This window comes from Dasypus novemcinctus, chromosome 14 (assembly GCF_030445035.2).
Source record: "Dasypus novemcinctus isolate mDasNov1 chromosome 14, mDasNov1.1.hap2, whole genome shotgun sequence".
Taxonomy (NCBI): Eukaryota; Metazoa; Chordata; class Mammalia; order Cingulata; family Dasypodidae; genus Dasypus; species Dasypus novemcinctus.
Genome location: NC_080686.1, coordinates 95,371,393 through 95,388,469, shown reverse-complemented (window position 1 = coordinate 95,388,469; position 17,077 = coordinate 95,371,393). Strand labels below are relative to the sequence as shown.

Below are 17,077 nucleotides of genomic sequence, written 5' to 3'. Positions count from 1 at the left end.
ATGCACAAGTCAACCAACCAGCTTACATTCTTTAGAGAATGACATTCCCGGGAACTAAAATGATTTAAAAATCTCTTGGGTCTTTAATTTCTTTTCCTTCCCCATTCATTGCATGGTTGACCAACTTGAGGCCAGAAAGTGCGTACTGAAGTTAAATATTTGTTGAACTGAGCACAGAGCAGCTGCAAGTGGAATGTGGTAAGGGTCCTGGCCTCTGCCAACTTTTACCCCTATGACAGACTCTCAGGCACATCTACTGAAACACAAAATATTCCCAGCACTCAAATCGCCTAGAGAGAAGGAAAATGGAGATGCAGCAGGAAGAGGACAATTTCCTGGCAGGCAGTGCCACCATGTGGTCAAGTTTACTCTTGTGTCACTTGACCTCTGTCAAGCTTAGGAAAAGCTTACCTGGAATGTAGGTGATGACAGCATGACGTATAGGTAATTCAACGTCAACTTGCAAAAGTCAAACTGCAGCGCTGGTTAAACCGCCTCCCCTCCCCATGGGTCTGTCCTCCTGTTGCATTCTTGGGTCCTTGCAAGAGCCCAACACACAACAGGTCTGTAATAAATGACCACTGAAAGAATGAATGAATGAGGCCAGAGCTGTGCCCTCAAGGAGCTCACAGTTAAGTTTCCATTTTACAGGTGATAAGATAAACTGAGAGTCAAAGAGGGAGTGCGATCTCCCTAACGCCCCCCGTCTAGCTAGTGGTAAAGCTGGGATGGACTCCCCTTAGGACTTCTTCCTTTTACCTCCCTGCCTTGTGGGGCAAAGGTCTCCCATGCGCTCTTGCTCGGCGGGATGCCTGATGGTCTGTTTGTCACATGCCCTGACTTCTCTCTCAGGAGGCTGCTCCAGTCGATGCCTCGGCCCATCCTTTGCTCTCCAGCTATGATTGAGCTGCTCCTGGTGTGCGTGCTGGTGGCCCCCCATGTTGGTAAGTAAAGGTAATTTACCCAGTGCTTCCAGCTTAGTGTATAGCTCGTATGTGCTAACCACCCCAAAACGAACCCTGGGAAGTGGTGTTCAATTAAATCTGCTTTGCTTATTTGTACTTCTCCTACTGCCTAATGGGTGTCAGAAATTAAGCATCAATGAGCAGCTCTAGGTTTAATTCAATTGCATCTTTGAGCTCTTTGTGTAGCACATAAAAGTTAGGTCATGAGGCAGGTCAAAGAGCCAGGCGGCCAGCTCGTTACCTCTCCACGTGATACCAGCTCGTCCAATTGTCCCTTCAGTCATGGGCTGCCGTCCTTACCTTGATGATTTCTTTGGACATCTAGCAACATCCCCTTTCCTCATTGGAGGTGTGTCCAGTTGAAGGGCAAACTTCTCCACCCCTGATGCTCCCATTGAGATCCACAGCACCAAAGCCTGCAGACACGATGCGAGTTCCTTGGCAGCCCAGGGTAGGGAGCTCAAGCTCACTGGGCATCTTGGAGAGCAATCTGAGGCCTCTGGCCTCTTCTGGTGGCTTTCTCATTTGCACACGGGACTGCTCCTCAGCCTCCGTCCTACAGCTGGCTGGACACTGGTGTTCCTGGCAGATCAATAATCTACCTGGCACTTTTCATCCTCTCTTCTCATGCTTAGGCCAGGGAAACTCTAGACAAACATGCTCAGCCTCCCCTCTCTAAGGGTTTCTTCTAAACAGCTGCCATATGAGGCAAGGGGAATCCACAAATACTCAGCTCATTATCTGTCCTGACCATGACCCAAGGCAGTGGACAAATGAGAGATGTGCACAGTACCCAGAGGTTTTCCAGTTGGACCCTACGGGACCCTAAGACTCAAAGTCCGGTGGGAGCCAGGCAAGGTGGGGAGGACTATCAGCTGCACAAGAGAAGGGGGGTGGGAGCAGCCCGGACTTCCACGCAGTCTACGGAAAGGGTGGTGGGGCCACCAGGGAGTCTCCAGCCAACGGGGACCTCAGAGAGGTCCCGTGTCCCCCAGGGGCCGAGCAAGCCATAGTTTTCCTGATGCACAGAGTCATTGATGGGGAGCAAACACCACGTGGAGTCCACGTCCAGCAGCTGGGCCCTGTGTCCTTTCAGCTCCCCGTAGTCGGGGCTCTGCCAGGCCCATTCTCAGGGCTGCCCTGAGCAGCAATCTGCAGCAGATTCCAAGGCCACGGTCGCCGTGCAAGTCAAGGCCTGTTGCTGGGACAGGGCAGGAAGCTGCCTCCTGTTCACCCCTCACCACAGCCACTTAGACCGCTGCCCTCCCTCTTCTCCCCATTCAGTGGTGGCGCGATGCTTCCAGCTGCAGGAGTTAACTGATGGGACGGGCGCAGATTTGTGTGAGGAGGGGGGGAGATCCCTTTGCCCTGACATCTGGCCCAGTTTCCACCCCCCCAACACCCCTAGCCCAGTTCCCCCCCCCAGCACCCCAACCATGAGCTGAAATGTTGGCTCCCACCTTCCACTGTCCTCTGTGTGTTTATCTCCTTCCAGAACCTCTGCGAGGGGTGCTAGGACACTAAGAGGCCTTCTCAGTCCACTCTGTAGAGACGCCAATTAACGTGGTTTACTAGACTGGGATTCCGTGACTCTAGGAGTCCTTGGCTGAAAATTTGGCCGTTAGATGGTATAGTTAGGCTGTTGTCTGTTCATTCACTCATTAAACAGCTATCCATTGTATTTATGCTATGGAAAGATACAAAGGCAAATTTGTCATCGTGTCTACCCTCGATGGGTTTCTAGCTTAGAGAGGGAAACAGTGACATCGACAGATCTTGCCACATACACGACAAGTGCAATGAAGGAAGGATCGCTGGCAGGTGGGAGGCTCCTCCAACCTACCCAGGGCAGGGCTCAGGTAAGGCTTCCTGAGCCTGGAGTGGAACCAAAAACATCAGTAAAGACTCAGAAATGCCAGGGGGAGTGGGCACGGGGGAGGGCACCCCAGACAGAGTGCACGTGGGCAAAGGCAGATGGGCAAGAGAAAACAGGGGGCTTTCGGTATCTCTGGACCAAGAAGCTCGAGGCCGGGAGGGCTGGAGGTGAGTCGAGGAGGTAGGCGGGAAGCAGATGGAGGAGGGCCACCTGTGCAGGGGTCGCAAGGAGCTTGGACCAGCATCGCTGCAGCCTGGTTTCCTTGTTCATAGCATGATGACAATGTACACCTCACAGCGTCGGAGAGGGCCTTAGAGGAGGGGCTACAGGGAAAATAAAAGCTTAGCGCTGTGCCGGGAACAGTCCAGATGCCAGTTACTCAGAACAACCTTACTGAATCCATGTCTATTTCATCCTGGTAAACTTGTCCTCACGGGGCTCTATCCCCCCGTCGACCGCCCCCCAGCCCTGGCCTTTGCAAATGAGTGAATCCCGCCCTGCGTATTAAACAATTTTAAAATCTAGGATGACTTTTCTGTTGCTCAGGAAAATGTGCCACGCCGATATCCTGGAAGGAAGTGGGAGGGTGGGGGGAGCAAACGCAGCTCATCCACACAGATCAGCTAAGAAGATCACCTCCACCTGTCCAGAACACGGGTTCAGTTATCAGCTGCACAAAGGAAACAAACACAAGCCAAGTCACTGTGCAGGAGCAGGCAGCCCCGTGCAGTGGCCGCTCCCGGGGGCAGCAGGTGCTCTTGGCCAGCCTGCTGTTGGTTTCCGTGCTAATTAAATACCGTCTGAGGCAACTACACCAAATGTGAACTGTGCCCAGGTCATCTCGCGGGGTCTGTGCTGTGGGCTCAGAGGACACTGACCCTCTGCAGCCGCAGCTCGCAGGCGGGAGGAAATTCCCTGCCCTGGGAACACCGCAGGAGCCCGGGCTGGAGCTGGCGGGGCGGCCCCAGCTCCCCATGGCTTCCAGCTCGGGGTCTGCTCTCTGTTCACGCGAGCCCCGTTTTCTGTGTCCCCTCGGGCATGCCTGGGCACTGGGCCTCCAGCCTTGGCCTTCTCAGCCGTGCGTCACGCTCCCCTCAATCCAGTCCGTGAACGCTGGGGAAGTTTCCAGCTGAGTGGGTGGTGCGCTGGGCTTTGGCGCTGCAGGGATGACTACCTTCCTGCCCCCCGCGGGCTCAGCACCCAAGAGCAAGGCAGGTCAGGAGACTCGACGGTCGGGGGTGACAGGGTGAGGCAGAGGGCGCCAGGCAGTGGAGGTGGGCGGGCAGGAGGATGGCGGCTAGGCGAACGGCCTAATTTAATGGTGGAGGGCCTCGGCCACGCTGCCCCAAGCTCCACCTGGCCCAGCAGCCCCACTGTCCACAGCTAAAACCCTGCCACTGCCATCTACGTCCCTCAAGACAACCCCATCGTGGGAATGATTGAGGTTGATGAGGAAGGGGAGGACCGAGTGAAACAAACCATTTGTTAAAGAAGTGGGGAAAAGGGTCCTGAGTGGAGGAAGCTGTGAATGATCGTAGTAGTTATTAAAATTAAGAATAGGGCGGCAGACTTGGCCCAGTGGTTAGGGCGTCCGTCTACCACATGGGAGGTCCGCGGTTCAAACCCCGGGCCTCCTTGACCCATGTGGAGCTGGCCCATGTGCAGTGCTGATGCGCACAAAGAGTGCCGTGCCACGCAGGGGTGTTGCCCACGTAGGGGAGCCCCACACTCAAGGAGTGCACCCCATAAGGAGAGCTGCCCAGTGCGAAAGTGCAGCCTGCGCAGGAATGGTGCCGCACACACGGAGAGCTGACACAACAAGATGACACAACAAAAAGAAACATAGATTCCTGTGCTGCTGACAACAACAGAAGTGGACAAAGAAGACACAGCAAATAGACACAGAGAACAGACAATGGGGTGGGGGGGGATAAATAAATAAATTAATTAATTAATAAATCTTAAAAAAAAAATTAAGAATAAAACAACACGTGGCCGGCAGAACCTTTGAGTGTCCCCAGCAAGCATGAGCACGTTCGCTCTCTGTCCTCGCAATGGTTCTTTGAGTAGCTGCTATCGGATGCTTCAGGCCTCAGTTTCCCCAATGTCCCTCCAACGCTCCAAAGTGTCCGTGACCCTCTGTCACCTCCGACTTCAAAATGAGCATTCCCAGTCCTCAGGGAGGTGCCCAGCCTGGAGACATTGCGGAGAAACGCCAAGTCCAGCCCTTCGCTGCCCGAAGAGCTCCCACGATGTAACACGGCACTGTTTGTTTGCCTTGAGAATCAACGCAGAGCGGAGGGACACGTCTCGGGCGCGGGACTCCGGCTCGGCTGGCGTTCGGAAGCACGCCAGGGTCAGGACTCGGGGCTGCTCTCTCGGCCCTGTTACGGGTATTTTCCCCCTTTTATTCCATGAGGTGTACCTGCTTTAAGCATCTTTTTATTTTCTCAACACCTGGATAGTCTTTTGTAAAGTGCTCTCTCCTACATTGATATCCTGGCCTCTCTGGAGTGTGCATGGCCTTTTTTCTTGCAATCGCTGTTTAGCTGTCATAACCCTCTCCATCACTTCCACTGCACGGTTAGAGGTTGCATTTTCAGCACTGGCCTCAGCAGGAATTTACAGGCTGAGGTGGCCCCACGACGCTGCAGGGATGTGTCAGAGTTTGCCACTTCTTTGCCTGCCAGAATTTGTACCTATTTGTGTTACTTCAAAATGTGTGCATACATTCATTGGTCGCTAATATTTCACACGGCACCACCCCACCACTCTGTGATTCCAAGTCACATAAAATGTGACCACATTATAAAAATTTTCAAGTCCAACAGATCTGGCTTAAAATTTTGCCTCGACCATGAGGTCACCTTGACAAGGTACTTAGCTCTCAAAGCCTCATTCTTCTGTTTTATAGAAGCCTATAATAGCCCTACTCATCACGGGGGTGGGGTGGAGGTAGGGTGTTGTTCTAGAAAAAGCAGACCATGGGAGCAAGGCCTTAGAGACCCACGAGCTGGTGGCTGTGGCAGGAGCAGAGAGGCAGGGCAGCAGGAAAGGAAGCTGCAGAGGGGAAAAGGAGCAAATAGTGCAAGTCTTGAACACCACACTAAGGAAAGCCACGGAAGAGTCTAGCAGGCACAGGGGCATCGGCAGGGGTCGTCGGGGGAGTGTTCTCTCCTTGAGGACTCACCCTCCAGGGGACAGTCACTGTCTGAAATCCCTGACGTCCTGGGTCATCCCCAACGATAACGTGAGTGACGGGGTGCAGGCAGAGCTGCCCTCTTGTGCCAGGGTCCCTCCTGCCTGCTCAGTTCCTTCTCTCTAAGCCAGTGGCTCTCAGCCACAGGTGCTTTTGTCCCCCAGGCCATCTGGCTGCGTCTGCAGACATTTTTGGTCTTCGCAGCTAGGGGTGGGGGGTGTGAGCCTCTAGCTAGTGAAGGTCAGAGCTGCCTCTGCCATGCCCAGGACAGCCCCACAGCAAGGGACTATCATGCCAAAGGGGTGAAAACCCTGTCTGTCAAGCCGAGCCAAGGCAAGGGTCATCTGGAGGCGCCTTCCAGAAAGAGCTAATGTCCTTCTGTGAAGGCCAACCCTTTGTGACCTTCAGATTGATGAGTTTTCCAAACAATGTCAAACTGACTAAATGGCCTCCCTGATAAGAAAGATGAAAATCCTTTCGCATTTTCATACTACCCACGTGCTTTCTATTAATAGAAAGAGCATGCTTGATGTGCAAAGGCAGGTCCCCAAATCCCCCCATCCCCACCTAGAAGGTGACCCTTAAAGCTCATCCGTATAAAATACCAGCACCACAAGAGTCAGTCTACCCCCTAATTTCTTCAAGAGCTACCACACAGACCTGGCACAAAATAGGTGCTAGAAAACTATGCACTGCGTTGACGCGGAGTGCACCTCCTTCCCCGCTGGTGCATGGCCCGGCGCAAGGGTGGCGGCTAACCCCGTCTCCTTCCATCTCCTCTCGCTACAGGGGGCCATGCCCTGGACACCCCACACCTGCCACAGGACCTGCCCCCCGGACTCTCCAAACATATCAGTAAGGACTCGGTGAACGTTTCTTAGGAAGCCTAGCTGGGTAGCATGATGTCCAGGAGTACTGGCAGAGAACACTGCCCCTTAGGAACATACCCAAGAGCACTTACTGCTGTGACATTGTTAAGTAACATGATTCAAGTGGGACTACAAGTGTCTCCTCCAGGAGGTCCCTGTAGCCCCAGAGATCCCACCATTGGTCTCTCCTTTGAGACAAAGTGCTAAAAGCACCTGTCAACAGGCAAAGGTCAGCAGAACGGGGAAACCAGGAGAAGGAAGTAAATGTGCTGATGACGAGGGTGGACAGGTAACTATTTTAGCTTCAAATGGAGCACTGAGCTTCCTAGAAGGCAGGACAAAAAGGGAAAGATGCTGTATTGCAGTGCTCTGGTTATGAGACAGGAGGATCCACATGTATTCCTTAGGGGAGGGAATGTTTTTCTGGTGGAGGATTAGAGGGATTTCTCAGGTGGACCCTTAAATAGTCATCACTGAAGACCACAGTGGATCACAGTCATGGGTTGATTTCCAACCCTTTAAGGAAGTGAACTGAGTCAATTGAATTATTTGTCCAGGAGCCCAGGAAAGCTAAATGATCAGGTTGTACCCAGACCCAAATGACTGTAGCCCCTCTCCAAATGTCACGTCCCCCACAGGAAGTGCAGTGCCCAAGCGGACTTCTTCCACTGGACGATTAGACTCAAGCTACGGGTGGCACTGAGAAGGGTCAAGGCTGGGAAACACCGGGGGCCAGCAGGGCACGTCAGCCACTCCTTTCAAGCCGCAGAGATATCTCTTTGGCCCCCTGGGTAACAGCTCAGAAACGGGGGAATGCGGCCCACGTCAAGCCGCTGCAGGCTCCACCCTGGCCCAGGAGCTTCAGGCTCCAGAGGAGTCCGTACCTCTAGTACCAACTTCACAGGGATCATTTCCAGATGCCCAAGAGGGACAGCCCCGGTTACAAGAGTCTTCCCACTCAGGGAAACCCAAATGATGACTCTGCACCAGGTATTTCTAGTTCACCCATAGTTCCTCCTAGCCCAGGTTCATCCTCTCAGCCAGGAGTCATTCTCGCCATGGAGCAATCTCGCCAGTTTACAGCCTGCCTTGATCACGTTTCCAGGAACACGGGGAGAAAGTCAGCCCAAGGTCAAACTGGTCCTTAGAGAAGGAGGGAGGATTTCACTTATACTGTACCCCTGCAGTGGGCAGGGGTGGGGTGCAGAAGAAAAACTGAGAGTCTCTAAGTTTTCTTTTTCTTTTTTTTTTAGATATCACTTTCTTTAATGGGGTGTTTACAAATGTGGAAAGTGTGGCTGAGATTTTCGGTAAGTTAAATATGAAATGGCTTTTATCCAACAAGTGTCAGGGCATGACAGTGTATAGGAAGCCTAAGGAGATGACCGGGGCCTCCGCGCCCCTGCCCACAGCCTCCAGCCAGCTCCAAGGCGACCCAGGTGCTGGTGAGGGGAAAGATGCTTTTCATGGTACGCTGAGCTGGTGAGTGACCAAGCGCCTTCGTGGTCCTTATTGCCTTAGTCCTGACCGCAAACTGGCCAGGAAGGGAACACTCTCCCCATTTTATAGGAAAGGAAACTGAGTAGAGGGTAAGCTAAGCAGCTGGCCCACAGCCATGCAGCTCGAAAAGAGAAGTTCTCCTCTTGAGTTCAAAACGTAGACTCCTGTGCCAAAGTTGTTTTGTTTTCCTTCCCTGCCTGGTAACTATACATAAAGCTTGCGAACTCAAAGGTGTATCAGGTATTCCATTTATCATTTACCAGTTATACTTCCATGATGTGACTATCAATTGCAGGACACCGTGATGGTTCCTGTCATTGATTACAAAAAGTACCCCAAAATAAGACTGAAATATGATTAGCATGAGCAAGGAGACCCAGCTCTGCAGGGTGCTTAGACCATGCTGGACGTATGACTGCATTTGAAATGTTGTATGATTAAGCACAGATGTCCTGGAAATTTTTGAATGAACATACACATTTATAGATATAAACACACATGCAAACTCTAATGCTGCTTATTCCATCAGCACAGAATCATTTCTGCATTTTTCTGATTAGACCTGGCAGAAACAAAACACAGGAGAGAGATGTTTGAATGAGACTGGAAGAAACTAGAAGAATAGTCAGGGGTAAAACTCATCCTCCAGGCTGCTCTCTGATTTCCTCCAGCTGCCTCTCTGGACCCCATTTAGCACTTAATGGTGGGGAGGGGGAAAGATGAGCATCAGATTTAGAGTCAGAAAAACTGGACATCCATTTTCTCACCAGTTTTGTTTGTTGTATGCTTTGGGACAGATCGTTATCCTGCCTTAACTTCTGTTTCTTTACCTGTAAAATAGAGGGGACAGAAGAGGACGTGCCTTGTAGGGTTAGTATAAAGCCTATGGGATAACAGACCACGTGGATGCTTTCTACAGCATTACTCACATACTCATTTCATCGTAGCTATTGTGCTAATTTAAAGCACCTAGCACAGTGTCTGCCACAGAGCAGGTGTTCACAAACGTGTCTGCAGCTCTTCCCCTCCTGCATTGCCTTATGGTTCTCTAGCACCAGGACTGTATCATCTAGGATGCATTCAGCAAACTAAAGGGGCTTAAATAATGAAGGCATTTAATTACCTCACACAAGTGGCAGGAAGGCACAGGATGGGCACAGTGGCTCAACACTGGTATCAGAAACTCACCCTCACTGTTACCCTGAGCCTATTGTTTTCTCAGCTTTGGACTTGGGTCCTCATGGTGCCAAGGTGGCTGCTGCAATTCCAGACAGCATATTCTCACCCACATTCAAGAAAGAAACAGAAGAAAAGGCTCTTCTTTCATATCTCTTTTCTTAAGTAGGGAAGATATCTTTCTCAGAAGTCCCTATCAGACTTACCCTGAAGTCTCATGAGCCACATATGGGTCAGATGCGCAGCCCTACGCCAGTCCCTGGCATGGAAGCACAGGTTACCACGGACATGGAACACCCTGAGGGGCTTGAGATGAAGGCTCACCTTCCTTGAGTACTTCTATTTTGTTAGTAAGGGAAGAAGGATAAAATGGCTGGTAGATGGCCACCCAGCAGAGACCATGCTTATAAACTTGCTTCCCTTCCATTGTCTAGAGGAGTTGGGAGTGCACAGTAGGTGCTTAGCAGGTCGATGGCAAGTGGCCTGTCAAGGTGCATGGGGCTCAGCGGTGCCCTGCTCCCTCCCCTTCCCGCAGACTGCCTGGGCCCGCGCTTCACCTGGCTGCAGGCTGTCTTCAGCAATTTCCCGGTGCTGCTCCAGTTTGCAAATGGCATGAAGTGTGTGGCTGGCCTCTGCCCCCGGGACTTTGAAGACTACGGCTGTGCCTGCAGGTTTGAGATGGAAGGGCTGCCGGTGGATGAGTCTGACAGGTGAGCGAGACCCGCAGGTGAGCCAGAGCAGCAGGTGAGCTCCTGGGAGGCCTAGCCTGCACAGAGAGGATAGGCATGGAAAGTGCCCGGAGTCAGCGGAAAGGTCTTAATTCTACTGCTCACCACCGGGTGACTGGCTTCCTCTCTTTAAAATGAATGGCGATCGCAGCTGCTCACATTCTAGGGCGTTATCAGCATCTTTTGTCATGTCTGATATCAACGGTTTATTTAGCATTTCTAAAGTTTGGACCTACCTGTATCAGAACCACCTGGATGCAGATTCTTGGGGCCCATGTCAGGTCTGTTGACTCAGGAACCTGGAAGTCTGGACTTTAAAGAAGCTCCCCAGGTGATCTTTAAGCATAATAAAATTTGAGGATTATGCTTTTCATTCAAAGCAGTCCTGGCCATCAGGGGTAAAATAACTATAAAGTTTTTGTTAAATTATCAGCAGACATGCACCAAATACCAACAATATATGGACACTCTGTTGACAATTAACAGAACACTATTGCTGCTTCAAAGAACTAGTTGTCTAATGGGAAGTGCAGAGTAAAAGAGAAATGTAAGTGGCCCATAAAGATGTGCAGCCTTCCTATATAAAAGGGATATGCAAATTAAAACAAGATTCTACTTTTTCCCATCAGGTCGGCAATGAAATTTTACAGCTTAGGAGCATCAGGTGTTAGCAGGGATGTGGTACTGGTGGTAGGAGGGCCAACGGGGATAGTCACCAGTTAGGGAAATATGGTAAAAATTGTAAGACATTTTCTATGAGCCAACACTCCTGCTTCTCTGCTCCTTACCAACTTGTGACTGAGGTATAGGTTATTTAATTTTTTTTGTGCTCCCATTTCTTCACCTGTAAAATGAATATAATAGTAACACCCACGGCATAGAGTTGCTATTGAGGACTAAATGACCAAGTTCAAGTCAAAGGGATTGGGACTTTGCCTGTCTTACTAAGCATTCAAGAGTATTAGTAATTAGTAGCAATAGGAACAGTAGTAGTAGTGGTAGTACTAGCACCAGCAGCAGTAGTCTTAGCACTAGTAGCAGCCAGAGCAGCAGTGGTGGCAGTTATAGTGGGACTGTAGCAGTGGTGGCAGTAACAGTTGTATGGCCACAGTAACAGCAGCAGCAGCAGTAGTAGTAATAGGTACAGTAGGGCTGTGGGAGCAGTAGTAATAGTAACAGTCAGGGTAGCCATAGCAACTGCAGCAGAAGTAGTAGCCATAGTAACAGCAGTAGTAGGCAGTAATTGTTGTAGTGACACAGTAGTTGCCATGGTAACAGCAGCGGTAGTAGTTATGGTGGGGCTGTAGTAGTAGTAAGAGTAGCCATCATAATAGCAGCAGTAGCAACCATTGTAACAGGAGTAGTAGCCATGGTAACAGGGGTAGTAGCCATGGTAACAGGACTAGCAGCCATGGTAACAGGAGTAATAGCTATGGTAACAGCAGTAGTAGCCATGGTAACAAGAGTAGTAGCTGTGGAAACAGCAGTAGTAGCCATGGTAATAGCAGAAGAAGCTGTGGTAACAGCAGTAGTAGCATGATACGAAGAGTAGTAGCTGTGGTAACAGCAGTAGAAGCTGTGATAACAGCAGTAGTAGGCATGGTAACAGGAGTAGTAGCTATGGTAACAGGAGTAATAGCCATGGTAACAGCAGAAGAAGCTGTGGAAACAGCAGTAGTAGCCATGATAAGAAGAGTAGTAGCTGTGGTAACAGGAGTAGTGGGCATGGTAACAGTATTAATAGCCACAGTAACAGGAGTGGTAGCCATGGTAACAGCAGGGGTAGACAGGGGTTAAAATGGTTGGAACAGCAGTGGCAGCAGGAATAGAAGAGGCTAGGTTATGCCTCAAAACGCCCTTGGCCTGTCCTTCCCTGGTCAGACCACGCAAATGATAAAACTGCGTCTCCCACCACCAGCAGACGAGGGTGGAGTAATGAGGTCAGCCTTTCCAAGAGGTCAGGCAGGAGGACGTGGTAGGGACTGGCAGCTGCCCTTGGAGACACATTTGCGCCCTCGTGGCCTTGGGCCGTCCTGGGGAACAGCCAGAGGTTTGGTGTCTAGATGAGGAGGCCCCGCCCTGCCTAATCTTGGTCCCTTCTGAGCCACCTTCGACTGATGCCAGCACGCTGGGCAAGGGACAGCGCAGACATCACCTGCAGCGGGCGGCTCGGCAGTGGCAGGTGTGTGCACACGCGTGGGTGCCTGTGCTGAGTGCCTGAAACAGGCCAGGTGGGAGCCGCCTGGAGAGGCAGGGGCCGTGGGCTGCCTGCCCCCTCCCAGCCCTGACCCTGACCTTGCCCACCCTGCCTCAGCTGCTGCTTCCAGCACCGCAGGTGCTACGAGGAGGCCGCTGAGATGGACTGTCTCCAAGACGCCACCAAGCTCCCCATGGAGGTCGACTGCATCGGCAAGAGGGTCACCTGTGGTGAGCATCTGCAGGGGCCTGGGGCTCTGCGCAGAGAGGCGGCCGCTCAGAGGCACCGCCTGGACCAGCCTGAGGATGCCCAGGGTCCTGCCTTGTCCCCGTTGTGTTGGCAGCACCATCCTTGGTCCTCGGTCCCCCCCTCGGTCCCCCCAGCTTGCTGAGCCAGGCATGGGGCAGATGTGCAGTCAGCATTCATTGAGTTGAAGCAATGGTTGATCACTGGATTATCTGATTTGCAATTTGATAGTTGTAGCAATCCTGAGAGTTTGGGAAGCACAGTTGCTTCTTACACACGGTGTAACATTGGGGGAATTACTTAACCTCTCTGAACCTCAAAATGGGGAGGAGAAAACCCTCTTCAGAGACTGGTTATGAAAAGTAATTTGTATTGCTTGTAACCAGTTGCTACATTGACTGGTGTATGATAGATGTGGAGGAAGAAGCAGTGATGGATGAATGGGGGTTCTTGTTATTCGAAAGAATCAGACATACAAGTTCAAATCTTAGCTCTCCACCTTAGCTGTGTGACTCCAGGTTATTTACTTCCTGTCTCTGGGTGTTCGTGGCAGAAGTTGCAGAATGGGCCCAGGTATGGAGGGAGGGGGAACCTGGCGTGTTGGGGTCTGAAATTCCAGCCACGCTTTTTGAGTGCCTACAAGGTACGGAGCTTTTGTGCACACCACCTGGGGTCTTCTTAGCAGCCCTGTTTAATAGGGGTCTTCACTCACATTTTTCAGACAAGGAGAGGAACGTTCAGAGCGATTAAGTAACTTGCCCTAAGTTCCACTGCTGCTCAGTGGCAAGGCCAGGGTCTGAAGCCTGGTTCTACTGGCTCCCCGATCCAAGCAGCACGGATCGGCTGGAGTGGGAGGCACTGGGTGTGAACCCAGGGGTCACTGAGAGCATCATTCATTCATTCATTCCTTCAACAAACATGTGCCGGGCTCCTCTACCATGTGTGGGGCAGTCGTCTAGGCACTGGGACTATCCTAACCTTCTGGAATTTTCTCAAGGCTGTCCCGACAGGAAACATACATTGCTTACCACACTCTAGTGTATTAAGATGGTGACATAGATAAGAGCTATGGAGGGAAATAAAGCAGGGGAAGAGATAGGGAAGGCTGGGGCAAAGGTTGTTATTTAAATCAGAAGGTCAAGAACAGCCTCCCTGAGATGACAGCCAAGGTGTAATAAAGAAGGGGAGCGAAGAGATCCTGTGGTCTCCAGGAGGAGAGTGAGGCAGTCAGAGGAACCAGCAGGTGGGTGGTCCCTGAGGCTCGAGGACCAAGATGCCAGTGGGGAAGTGGAGCAACGAGGGGGAGTGGACAGGATGAGTTCAGAGAAGGAACGGGGGTGGTGGGAGTGGGTGGGAGGGTCCTGAGCCATTTTCTAGGCTACGGTGAGACTGTAGGCAAAATTTGAGTTGGGAAGTCATGGGAGGGGTTGGGGGATTGCTTTGGTTGCTCAACAAGACTAGACTGGCCTGGTTAGTTGACTGTTGGTTGTTAACATAACCCGGGCAGAGAAGAGGGCAGCCTGGCCGGGCTGTTAAGTGGAGACGGGATGAACAGACAGGACCCTAGGTGAAAGCAGAGCCAACAGGGTGGACTGACGGTGGAGTGAGTGTTGGAGAAAATGAGTGATCAGGACTCCCCAGTTCCAGCCTCAGTGACTGAGGGGGCCCAAGTTCCAGCCTGAGTTGGCATGACCTACAAGAGGGGGACAGTGGGGCCTGGGCGGGCAGACGGCTTCGGAGTTTGGGGAACCTTAGGATTCCAGGGCTGCTCTTCTACCTGCTCCGCCCTTTCTCTCTGCAGAGACCAAGGACCCTTGTGAGCACCGCCTGTGTGGCTGTGACAAGGAGGCCATCGAGTGCTTGGCTCAGGCCGCCTTCAACTCCACCCTCAATCATCTGGACCCCTCATTCTGTCTGGCTCAGACTCCAGGTGGGAAGAACCGGGCCCTGGCCCAGGTGGGGTTGGCGCCCTGGGCAGAGCTGGATGGCACCAGTTGTTGCTCTGTGCCTTTGGGTGCTGAGTCCAGGGCCTTCTAACCTGCCCCCAGGCCGCTGCTCCAAACAGACTTTGCCAATGTGTTTGCTTTTCAGAGACAACCAGTAGGGAAGAGGTGACAACTGTTCTGCCCAGAGGTAAGGCCTCTTGGGGAGCTGGTGCCTACTGGTGATGGAGCCGGTGGATACACCTGCTCACCCAGCCATGGCCCCAGGGATGTCCCCCTGGCCCCGGCCAGGAGATGCACTTACTTCCGTGCAGCCCCGTTCAGACATCCCACAATGAAAGGGTGCTGGTGCTGCCCCTGTCCCTTGCTGCGCAGACAGTGTGACCTGGGCTAGTTAGGCTTAAACCCTAGGCTCCCTCCCTTCCTTCCTCTGCAGGTGCAGGCTGGGTATTCTCTGCAGCAGGGTGCCCGGGGCTGCCGCACATGGGCCAGCTCATCACAGAGGTCAGGAGGCCCTGGGTTCAAACCCTGGACCTCTGATACGGTAGGCGGGCGCTCTATCAGTTGAGCCACATCTGCTTCCCGCAAGTGGTCGTTCTAAGTCCAAAACATGCAGCTTGCATAAAAGGCAGAAATCAGGGGTGTACTTGTCATTCCTTATCTTGTCCTACCTTCCCACAAACTCTCAGTCCCAACCTTCAGATACCTGGAGTGTACCTGAGCAGAGAATCCCCTCTCCTGGAGCTGGGGTCTCTTTCCCAGAACTGGTCTTGCAGTGCATAGTAAAGAGGAAGACGATGTGGGTATGTGTGCATATATATGTGAATGTGAGTGTGGATGGGTGCGGGGGCATGTGTATCTATGTATGGGAATGTGTGCATGCAGTTGCATGTATGTATGGGTATGTGTATATGGTGTGTGTGTTTACGTAAGGGTATGTGTGCATGCATGTGTGTTATGTCTGAGTATATTGGTGTGTGGATGCATGTGTGTTTGTGTGTGGGTGTGTGCACATGTGTTTGTGTGGGCATGTGTGCACCTGTGTATGGATGGATGCATGCGCACATGCACACGTCTTTGGGGGGGTGCTCGTATAGGGCGTGAGTGTTTGTGTATGGGTGTGTGCATGTATGCATGTGTGTGCGTGTGCGTGTCACTACATCTCGTCTGAGTCAGGTGCTCTGTTTCCTCTGCCCCCTGCCACCCCCCTGAACAGAGGTCTTTGCCAGTTGCCACATCATCCTCCACGGCCGCAGGCCCTTGGGGGTTTGCAGCCCTTGCAGTGATTAGCTGGTGTCTGTTGATGTCCACTGTCCTCACCCAGCCCAGCACTGGCTGTAGGGTCCTTCCTGAGCACCCCATGCTTGGGGAGGAGGAGAGACAGAGAATCCCAGGACAAGGCCCAGCTCTTCCCAGGCTCCCTCAGTCCAGCATTCCCCGGCCGGTCCTCCAGCTCGGCTTTGACTGCATTGCTCATTGCTACTGGGGCTTCTCTTTCTCCAGCGGGTCCTGAGAAGTCCACCGACACCAGCCTGAGGGCCCTTTCAGGGGAAGGTGAGCAAGAGGGAGCTGGGCGTGTCCCAAATACCCTTTCCTGATTGTCATCTGCCTACTTGCTGGAATGAATGCCCCTAAAATGACCCCAGCCTGGGCTTGTTATCAAACTGCTTCGAGGAAACTGCAGCCCACCCCTGCCTCTTCTCTGCTTCCACTGCTGCCTTCTATTCTATTCCCAGCTCTGTAGCATGGCCAGATAAAATACAGGACACCCAGTTAAAGACGAATTTAGGATAAACAACATACACCTTTTCAGTTTAAGTGTGTCCCAAATAATGCAAAGGAAATACTTATTCTATAAACTTATTCATCATTTGACTGACAGGCAAATTTGAATGGGCAGCCTGAATCTCATTTGCTAATCTGGCCCCTCTGTACTTCCAAGAGGTGGGATCACTCTCCTTGCGTTAGGGGGAGAATCCTGATTTTCCTGATGGGCACAGAATTCTGTTCTCTTTCTTGAGGAGGAAGGGTCCACAGCCACTGCCCTAGAAGCTTATTACTGTGACTTCCTGCTGCTGCCACTGCCAACATGAGGATAGAAACCGAGGCTCACGTGCTACTCCTGGCCATGTGCCATTGGCCAAGGATGGCTCACCCCCAGCGCCTTGGGGTCCAGGTCTAGAGGGAAGAGGAGATGTTGTCCCCACCCAGTCCAAGGTGCACCCCACTTCCTGCTCAAGCATTAGCTGCTCCTAGGATGCTTGGCTAGCGGCAGCCTCCATCTCCTCAGGGTAAATACTCAGCCCCAAACTGAAGATATGGTGTGGGCTTTTTGGTCTCATCCAACAATCACAAAAGAATCCAAAATTGGCCCATTT

The 17,077-nt window shown here is 52.0% G+C and overlaps 1 protein-coding gene across 2 annotated transcripts in view; it reads left to right on the top strand.

The window, feature by feature from the left end:
* Window positions 1–17,077, top strand: part of OC90 (otoconin 90) — a 32,369-nt gene that overhangs the window by 2,573 nt on the left and 12,719 nt on the right. The window contains exons 2-9 of one of the 2 annotated variants that reach the window (XM_058276047.1): window positions 853–944; window positions 6,830–6,895; window positions 8,163–8,219; window positions 10,121–10,295; window positions 12,628–12,740; window positions 14,558–14,686; window positions 14,848–14,889; window positions 16,203–16,253. In XM_058276047.1, coding sequence (XP_058132030.1) covers window positions 853–944; window positions 6,830–6,895; window positions 8,163–8,219; window positions 10,121–10,295; window positions 12,628–12,740; window positions 14,558–14,686; window positions 14,848–14,889; window positions 16,203–16,253 — 725 coding nt within the window. Of the gene's footprint in view, window positions 1–800; window positions 945–6,829; window positions 6,896–8,162; window positions 8,220–10,120; window positions 10,296–12,627; window positions 12,741–14,557; window positions 14,687–14,847; window positions 14,890–16,202; window positions 16,254–17,077 lie in introns of those variants that run through there. The other variant, XM_058276046.1, reaches the window with a different exon arrangement.